This window comes from Eleutherodactylus coqui, chromosome 2 (genome assembly GCF_035609145.1).
Source record: "Eleutherodactylus coqui strain aEleCoq1 chromosome 2, aEleCoq1.hap1, whole genome shotgun sequence".
In the NCBI taxonomy this organism is placed as follows: Eukaryota; Metazoa; Chordata; class Amphibia; order Anura; family Eleutherodactylidae; genus Eleutherodactylus; species Eleutherodactylus coqui.
Window position 1 is genome coordinate 47,695,946 of NC_089838.1, and position 9,501 is coordinate 47,705,446.

A 9,501-nucleotide genomic window follows, 5' to 3' on the forward strand; every position below is an offset into this window, starting at 1 on the left:
AGTGCTGGCTATATGTAGGAAGCTTTGGCCACCCCAGCGCTGGCTGGTATATAGCTGTATGTAGGGAGGTGCTCCCTCCTGCCCCCTCACTCAGCGCTGGCTGCTCATAGATCCACAATGGTGCAGAGTTTTGCTTTAAATGGGTGTGGCTTATAAGTAAAACATTTTGAATGACATGAGACTTGAACCCACATCTTGATATTGCAGTCTGTCTGCGGCCCCTTTAAATGCTCAACTGCCTCTTTTAAGTCTCAAACTGTCAATATTTTTAACTACAACACGACGTGCTGATGACTGTAATTAAATGATTGCCGGCTCTGTAGCGGTTTGTTCTGAAATGCGTCCAGTATTAGGGCTCATAGAGGAAGAGGGCCGCTACAGACATTTATACAACTTCCTCATCCTCGTACCCTGGAACCGGAACTTTCCGGCTCTGCTGCATTGCACGGTTTCTGGTAGAGCTGTGTGATGAGCCGGGTGGCTGCCATTTCGCCTCCTCGTGTATTATCCCTCCTGACTCCTAAATGGCAATTGTACAGCAGATATCATCACATTCGCAACGGCCATATTGCTCATCACCAGCTTTTGCGGGAGCACTTGAAGCCAGGAAAATGCTAATTATAAACTGTAGAAGGATTTGCACTGGCCCTTTAACAAATAATGCAGGAGAAATCATAGAAGAGGATTGTGTGTGGAGGAGGGGGAATAGTTTTTTCTTTAGTATATTCACAAGGGGGAAAAAAATGTCATACAAGATGCAGGGGCATAAATTGAACTCCTCGCTAAGTATTACCTGCCTAACGCAGGAGGAAATGAAAACTCGGCTAAAAAAAAAAAATTTGACATCGCCGGGCCCAAATGGAATACAACCAAGGGTTCTAAGGGAACGAAGTGATGTGATGAACTATTTCCTATATTTATGGACACTATAGAGATCGGGGTTGTAGCACTGGATTAGCGCATTGCCAATGTGGTTCCAATATACAAAAAGGGGTCAAGAAGAGAGCCTGGTAACTACAGACTGGTAAGTCTCACTTCAATAATTTAGAAAAATATTCGAGGGGTTTCTGAGAGACGCCATCATGGAATACCTCGAGGAGAACAACGGAATACTTCCTCACCAGCATGGGTTCGTGAGGGGTCGATCATGTCAGACCAATCTGATCAGCTTCTACAATGAAGTAAGCTCTAGGCTGGACCTGGGAGAGTCTATTGATCTCGTATATCTGGATTTCTCTAAAGCATTTGACACCGTGCCGCATAATAGGCTAATATATAAAATGAGACCGCTGGGACTGGGCGAAAACGTGTGTATTTGGGTAAAGAATTAGCTTAGAGATAGAAAGCAGAGAGAGGGTGGTAATAAATGGTTCGTACTCTGATTGGGCCACTGTCTCTAGCGGGGTGCCACAGGGTTCAGTATTGGGCCCCATTCTGTTCAATATATTTATCAACGACCTGATAGAGGGGCTGCACAGCAAAATATCAATATTTGCAGATGACACAAAATTATACAATATAATCAATGCAACGGAGGACAATGTGGGGCTACAAATGGACCTGGACAAGCTGGGGGCTTGGGCAGAAAAATGGCAAATGAAGTTCAATGTTGAAAAATGTAAGGTTATGCACACGGGCAGGAGAAACGGATGTCACCAATATACACTAAACTGGGTACTGCTAGGGGAAAGGGAGATGGAAAAAAAACCTGGGGGTACTAGTGGACTGGAGACTGAACTGGAGTAACCAATGCCAGTCAGCTGCTTCAAAGGCTAATAAAATCTTGGGGTGCATTAAAAGAGGTATTGGGGCGAGGGACAAGAACATTATCCTCTTGTCAGGCCCCACATGGAATACTGCACAAAGTTCTGGTCACCGGTGCTCAGGAAAGATGTTACAGTGCTGGAGGGGGTTCAAAGAAGGGCGACTGAATTAATAAACTGAATGAGAGGACTGGAATACCCAGAGAGGCTATCCAAATTGGGATTATTTACTCTAGAAAAAAGACGGCTAAGGGGTGATCAAATAACTATGTATAAATACATGAGGGGCCAATACAAGGATCTCTCCCATGATCTGTTTATACCCAGGACTGCGACAGTAACAAGAGGGCATCCGCTATGTCTAGAAGAAAGCAGGTTTCATCACGAACACATAAGAGGGTTCTTTACTGTAAGAGCAGTGAGACTGGAACTCTGCCTGAAGATGTGGTGATGGCAAAATCCATAGAGGAGTTTAAGAGGGGACTAGATGTCATTCTAGAGCGCTATGATATTACAGGATATAGACCTTAAATGACCAGTGGGGTTGTTGATCCGGGGATCTTCCGACTGCCGGACTTTGAGTCAATAAAGAACTTGACTCTGAAGACTATTGATCCAGGGATTATTCTGACTACCGTTATGGAGTTGGGAAGGCATTTTTTTTTTTCCCAAAAAATTGGCTTCTGCCTTTTTTTTTTTTCCTCTGGATCAACAAGGGGGGTAATAGTATGCCAGGCTGAAAAGACAAATGTCCATCCAGTGCCGCTTGTGTTACTATGACTGTTAACCCCTTTCTCTCTGCAGCTGATGCTGAATTGCTGATTCAACAAAAAGGCTCTGACACGGAAAGTAAAGATGGCACCGAGAAGAAAAACGCAGCAGAACGTTCTGAGGAGTCAGATCTCGCTACGAATGACTGTAAATATTCGGATGAATAAAGTGTCAGGAAGTAACTTGGCGTTTGTAAGATGCACTGATGGGTGTCGGAGTGGGTTAGATATTAAGGCGGCCACCATCTTGACAGAATTGTGCACCACACTTGTTTGGCAAGTTGTATAATTTACAATATCTTTCTTGTAGCCGCCTCCGTACAACACAGATCTGAGCATGGTTCCAAAGATGGCGGCAATGTGAGTAGACTTAATAGAGGGGCTGAGGACTAAAACTCCCAGCTGTTACAACAGCGAATATATCCCTCCACCCCTGTCAGTATAATAGGAAGGACTTCCTGATATTTGGCGCAAATCGCAGGACTGTTACTTATCTTTTTTTATTTTATTTTTTTAAAGGTCTCCTTTCACGTGAAGTTGGCGAGTGAGGAGAAGAGGCTGCCACCGGGGGAAGGTGAGTCCATGGATCACAGCTTTTCTCTCCTTCTCTCCCCCCCCCCCCTTCCCCTCTTTCTTTCCTTCCCTCCCTGTTATGCTGATCTTCACCACCTGCTGTAAAGTGCTTTCTGTCTCAAGCCTAGCATTGACTTCTAGTGGTCAATGGGAAAACTGCAGTATTTGCCTCACTAAACCTCTGACACTTCCTGTGAATTGTAAGACGTTGGGTGCAGAGACCCCCACCAGAATGTGCGCCCCCCCCCCCTTCCCCTTCTGTGTCTTACAGCCTGTGATGATTCTCCTGCCTTCTGTACATTAGGATCCCCCGCTGAGTCTCCGGTGAAGATTTCCCAGCCTGCAGAGGAGAACCAGTAAGTGTCAGAGGCAAAAGTTGCTCCTTAGTATTTCTCTATTCTATATGTAACGTCTGTTTCTCTTGTTGCAGTTGCTCAAACAATGAAAAGGAGATGGAGGTGAGTTCTGCACGGCGTTCACATGTCACTTTGTCTGCTTCAAGCCTCATTTACACGTGTGTATTTGCGCTCCGTATTGCGTGCATATCTTCCCCAGCACCCCCATTACTATCAGGAGGATTCCCCCACTGCCTCTGGGACAGGAAAAGTTCTTTAAAGTAACCCTCTCCACGCCTCTTCAGTTTTTTGTTCATCCTGGGAGTACTGCCTTCCTTTTGGAAAGAATTAGCGTACCTTTGCTCTCTGACTGCGTCTCTTCCGCCAAGCAAAAGTGGCTGTCGGTGGTGCGCTCTGGTCCATCAGCTGAAGCCTTTTTCTCCTGCTTCAACTTATGGAACAAGTTGGGTGCAGCAAGATGGCGTGCGGTAAGAGATGTCGACACCCCACTTGCCCTACAGAGTTGGGTCACTCTGATCAGGCGGTTTGTTTTATCGTCCGTCTCCTCCTTTTAGGGGGGTAAAGGACACTTCATCTTCAAGTCCAATTGAGAAACGTAGTTTTTGCAGAAAAACTTTAGGGCGGCCTATAAAAACGTGTTCTGTAATAAGCGTACAGAGAAAGTGGCGTCTGAAGAGTCACGGACAGGTGATTGGGGAGAAAGTGGACGATGCTCTGCTGGTGGAAGCGAGGATGTATTCCCCAGGCTGCATCCTTCGTCAGGGGGGCAATTGGAGCATTTAAATGTTAATGTCAGAATTGATAGCATTTAAAAGGATAATGGCTGCGCTCAGCGTCCGTGCGTGTCTGCTGTGAGAAATAGCCGGTACCTGCTGTGTATGTAGTCTATGGGATCATAGAAATAGGCATGATGCATACGTATTAATTGCACATTTATGCATGAAATCAGTGAAATACACAATAAGTGTGCAAATATGGGAATGCCCATGTTGCATATTTCATGGATTGAAGCTGAATACACCCGTGTGAATGAGCCTCCAGGTAGTGATTACTTTGGGTTTTACTACTTCTGGGTTACATGAGTGTTCTGCACTCCAGTCACATACAAAGTTTCATTCAAAGTATTGCTGATGTTTCTAAGCTCACATCTTCAGTCATCTCATTCTGACTCTGTAGTAGTTTTGCAACTTTGAGAACTGCTGGTTGGAAGATGCTGCAAACACATTGCCTAGGATTTGCACAGTCCCTGCCTCCACATCCTTGCCAACTCCTGATTTCAGTGTCATGAATGCAGCTCTGAATGTTGCTGGAGTGTCAAATGTAATATAACCTAATCTAAAGCTTTTCTTCCTTTTTAGGCAGAGTTCTTGCGTCTTTCTCTCGGCTTCAAGTGTGACATTTTTACATTGGACAAGAGGCTGCGTCTTGAAGAAAGGTCTAGAGACTTGGCGGAAGAAAACCTGAAGAAGGAGCTGGCGAGCTGCCAGAAGCTCCTGGAGGTTTGTGTGGCTACATAAAGTAGCAATATGTATCTCGCCTGCCTTTTTCATCAAAAGCGGGGACGAGGCGCAAGGCTCATTGTGCCTCAGTGATGTCAGGAGATTGATTTGATGAAGTCTCATTAATGACTCCGCCCACAAAATGGCAGCCTCCAATAGGCAGGTAACGCGCTCTGATATCTGTATTTGTTTCCCGGTCTCAGGCACTGACGCCGTTCTGTGAGGACGACAATCAGACGCAGGAGATCGTGAAGAAGCTGGAGAAAAGTCTACAGTTCTTAAGCCAGCACACGGTGCGAGTCGCCAGCCGCTCGGAGATGCTGGGCGCCATTCACCAGGTGAGCACTTGCCGTGAAAAAGCGATTCTGACCCATAAACAGAAAAACGGCGCAAGAGGAAATCCTTGTTTTATGTACAGGGAGCTTAAGCATAATTTTGTCGTTCCCCCTTCTTGCTGTTAGTGAATGGAAATATTCAACAGCAACTGTGGTGTTCAGCCTCTGATGCATTGTAACAAACCCTCATCCGTGAGAAGTCTAGACTATGTAAAATCCTATAAGCAGCACAGCCTGAACTCCACACTGTAGCCACAGTGATACATTGTAACAGTCCAGGATGTTTAGCTCACAAAGGATTGGATACATTGTAACAAACATCAGCTGTGATAATTATTGTCATGATGGGCATTCAGCTTCCATTCACTTCCTGCAAGCGGAGGGGCTTTCCACGGACGTGATGGTCTCTGTACTTTAGGAAAGCCGAGTGAGTAAGGCGGTGGAAGTGATGATTCAGCACGTGGAGAACCTGAAGAGGATGTACGCCAAAGAGCATGCGGAGCTGGAGGAGCTGCGGGAGGCCGTGCACCAGAGCGACTGCTCTGGCTGCGCCGTGGAGAGAGGTGAGCGCTCATCCCTGCCGGTGTCTGGTCAGGGTGCCCCCTACTGGCCAGAGGTAATCTCTAATATCTCTCTTGCAGAGGATTCCCTAAAGCTGACCACCTCTATAGCGAGTAAGGTAAGTCGAGAGCGGATCGCTGCTGGGTGGCGGGGTGGTCGCTGTCATCTCCATCCATGAATCTCCCCTTCTCTGTGCCAGGTGTCACCCGCCAGGAGAGTCAGCATGCCAGCGTACCCAAGAGGCATTGGAGCCGGATCCCCACTGGTATCCTCTATCACAATTTACATTGCTGCTAGTTTGTAATCTGTTTCAACTTCTCACCTGTGTCAAGATCTCTGCTTACTGGCAGGGAATGTGAACTTTCATAGTTTACATGCGGAAGACAAAAACTCGTCCAGAGTATTATCTGTGAGGCATATGAGATCAGGACTCCAGACTGATACATTGTAACAATCAGCACAGGGGTGGAATTTGTGCTGCTGCTGTGATCAGTTCAGAGGATTGATAGGAGAATTGTAGCAGAGAGTGACAAGTATGACTTCTGTCAGTGAATGGAAACAATCAGAACAAAATTCTGCCATCTTTGGGTGCATCTTGTTTCTACGCTGTACACACGGCAACAAAAATGACTTGACTTTAAGCTACGGGTCGGTACGGTTACTACGATACCAAATTTACATAGTTTGTTTTTTCCCGCCGCTGTCTTCTGACTGTCAATATTTATTTATTTTTCCGTCGATCTAGTCTTGCGCGGGCTCGTTTTTTGTGAGATGTCCTATAGTTTCAATTGGTACCACTTTGGAGAACATACAACTTTTTGATCTCTGTTCAGTACATTTTTTTTTGTTTTTTTTTCTTGGAGATGGGATGACAAAAAAAAGCACAATTCAGGTGTTCTTTTTTTCTGACATTCACCGTGCGAGGTAAATGCGTTACTTTGATCGGATTTTTACAGTCTCAGCAATACCAAATTGTGTGGTTTTTATTTTTTTAAATATTTTGATTCTTATATTATCAATATGGCAAAAGGGTCTATTTTTTTATTAACACTTTTTCTAAACTTTTTTTTTTTGTTTTTGTTTGTTCACTCCTGCAGTATGATGTAATACCATAGCATTGCCTGTCAGATCGTGGTATAATGTAATCTGCAATAACAGCCCTAGGGCCTTTCAGAAGGTCCCCACCTGCCATGGTAATCTGCAATCTTATCGCGAGGAGCCATGTAGGATCCCTGAACATCGATCGGGGTATTTAAATGTCGCTGTCAGAAGACATTGGCATTTAAAGGGTTAACGTATCTGGCTTATCGTAGCTGTTGTGCGCGATGTTTGCTGTAGGATTGGCACCCGCATTCTATAGAGCGATCCGCAATTCCCCCCTTCCTCCATACAGACTCCAAACCTGCAGGACGTACTGTGCATCCTGTAGCGGTAAGGGGATATAATACAAGGCGGCAAGGTAACTAGTCGCTATGGCCAGAGCAGTAGTTACAGGACAGCAGATGCCACACTCTGTGCTGTATAAGTGGAGTGCCATCCAGTGACCACTTCGGGTACTGCATGTGTTGGATAATCTTGAGGTTCTCCGTCCTCGTGCCTCAGGCCAGGTTTAATGTTCTGATGAGGTTTGTTTTGAGTTTTGTATTGCAGGCGCTGATTCTGATGATTTGTCCCTTTCGCAGGACTTATTTGGAGGAGACAAAGTTAATGGAAAGTTACAGCACCGGAGATCGAACAGCTGGTGAGGGGTCTTCTGTGTAGTAAGGGGGCTTCTGGGGTGATGGATGGTCTTAAAGGTGGCCTTCCAGGAGGGAGATTTCTGTTCTTAATTTACTTTTTTTTTTTTTTTTCTTTATAGTAGCAGAACCCCTTTTAACAACCTTCTGTCTCCTGCAGGAAGCTGGTGGGTTCCAGGCCGACTGATGCCCGCCCGACGCTCCAGCGCTTTGTTGACAATTACACCCGTCCGGAAACTAATGAGGAGAACGCCATAAAGGAGTAAGTATGGCACATTACACAGCGTGAGCCCTCTGCCCATTGGATGCCCAATCCAGTCGTCCTTCTACCCCCAGCATCGGGTGACTGGTTCAGACTGTCATGTCTCCACACAGTGAGCAGGATGGGGGGGGCAGGGACGGGGCACCCCTCCCATGAGGAGACCGGAGCTGCTGCAAGACCTCAGAAGGGCGGCGGGTAGTGACCTTTTGATTTTTCCCTCCCCCTAGCTCCTGTGTTCCTGCACGCAGACACCGGCCAGAGCAGATTCACGGGGTGGAAGTTGGGGGTCACAGCGCAGCGGGTGCCTTACCAAAAAGAGTGCACTGCTTGTAGGGTTGCTGCCTGGCAGAGGCCACTAATGGGGGTCATTACTGCTAACGATAACTGAGGGCACTACTGGAATCTCTATTGTCTCAATTGGTTAAAGGGGTGTTGGGTGTCTTGTATGTTGGCACTTCCAATGCCTGTAAAATGTATGGGATATTTTGCACAGAGGGCGCCCCATTTTCCTTAAGGGCTTGGGGCCCCCCGAGGAGGGGGATAGCTGAAAAAAATGAAGAGGGCCCACATAGTGACCCAGTGACTGAAAAAGCGTCTCCATGACGGCTAAGGTGGCTGACTTCTGTAGGAGGTGTAATAAGATCGAACACTTTAATGTGATCAGCTGGAATCTTAGTGTAGCTGCCTTGCTGGTCATAGACATAATTTGCGTAGTGCCCTCTCTCCCCTGTAACAACCATCTGTTGTATTGACCAGGGATGAACTGACCGCAGAACTAACAGAAGATGTAAAAGAAGAGCGAATTCAAAAATACAACTACATCCAGAAATCCATCCCGCCGACAAAGTCCGGATCTGCGTAAGTTTTACAGGATTTCTAAAAGTCTGTCGCCTAAAAACCGGTTCCTGAACTGCTCCAACCTGGAGGTGGGGGTGCGATGGTGACGCTAACAGAAATGTTTCTTCTCGGTAACTTTAATCCCCCAAAATCGCAATCTACACGCCGTGCGCAAGCGAGTCGTTACTGGTCTGATGCTTGTTTCATTTCCAAGACTCCTCTGATCTCTCGTCACCCTCCATCACTAATCGCGGCTCTTGCTTGATGTCTCTGCTCCACCTGAGCTGAAACCACCATGTTTTCTACTCTGCGCATGCGCTGCACTTCTGGAATTGGCACATGCGCATTGATGATCCTTGCTGATGTGACATGTAAGCGACTTCCTTTGTTCAGCTTACCAGGGAGTTGAGCTGAGTCACAACATGGCTGCAGCAGGGAGGGTTAATGCGCCGGTTTCGGAAGTGAGGTGCACTGAGTGAAAACCATGGATGCTGAAGACTGCAGGAGCCAAGGTGTGCGTATGGAGATGATTAAGTAGAGGAAAAACACCGGACCAATCCTGCGAATGAAACGCCCATCTGTTAACTTGTATACTGCGCATATGGTGTGAAAACGGTGATTTTGCGAGACTGGAGTCACCGAAGAAATGTCATGTTCTGAATTGTCTGCACGTCATTGGGGAGGATTATACTGCAGCGCTCCAACTTATCAGCATCCTAAAAGGTGTGTATATATAGTTATTCTTGCGTCACAGCCAGAGCTGCATTCATAATTCTTATTACAGCTGCAACAAAAGAATGGCAGTGATC

The 9,501-nt window shown here is 46.4% G+C and overlaps 1 protein-coding gene across 1 annotated transcript in view; it reads left to right on the forward strand.

Moving 5' to 3' along the window:
• IRAG2 (inositol 1,4,5-triphosphate receptor associated 2) overlaps positions 1-9,501 on the forward strand; it is a 59,549-nt gene that overhangs the window by 49,409 nt on the left and 639 nt on the right. The window contains exons 26-38 of the mRNA XM_066590788.1: positions 2,568-2,681; positions 2,844-2,893; positions 3,053-3,107; positions 3,411-3,462; positions 3,537-3,564; positions 4,821-4,961; positions 5,165-5,299; positions 5,715-5,859; positions 5,938-5,975; positions 6,057-6,122; positions 7,540-7,598; positions 7,754-7,855; positions 8,612-8,713. Of these exons, the coding sequence (XP_066446885.1) occupies positions 2,568-2,681; positions 2,844-2,893; positions 3,053-3,107; positions 3,411-3,462; positions 3,537-3,564; positions 4,821-4,961; positions 5,165-5,299; positions 5,715-5,859; positions 5,938-5,975; positions 6,057-6,122; positions 7,540-7,598; positions 7,754-7,855; positions 8,612-8,713 (1,087 nt within the window). The remainder of the gene's footprint in view (positions 1-2,567; positions 2,682-2,843; positions 2,894-3,052; positions 3,108-3,410; positions 3,463-3,536; positions 3,565-4,820; positions 4,962-5,164; positions 5,300-5,714; positions 5,860-5,937; positions 5,976-6,056; positions 6,123-7,539; positions 7,599-7,753; positions 7,856-8,611; positions 8,714-9,501) is intronic.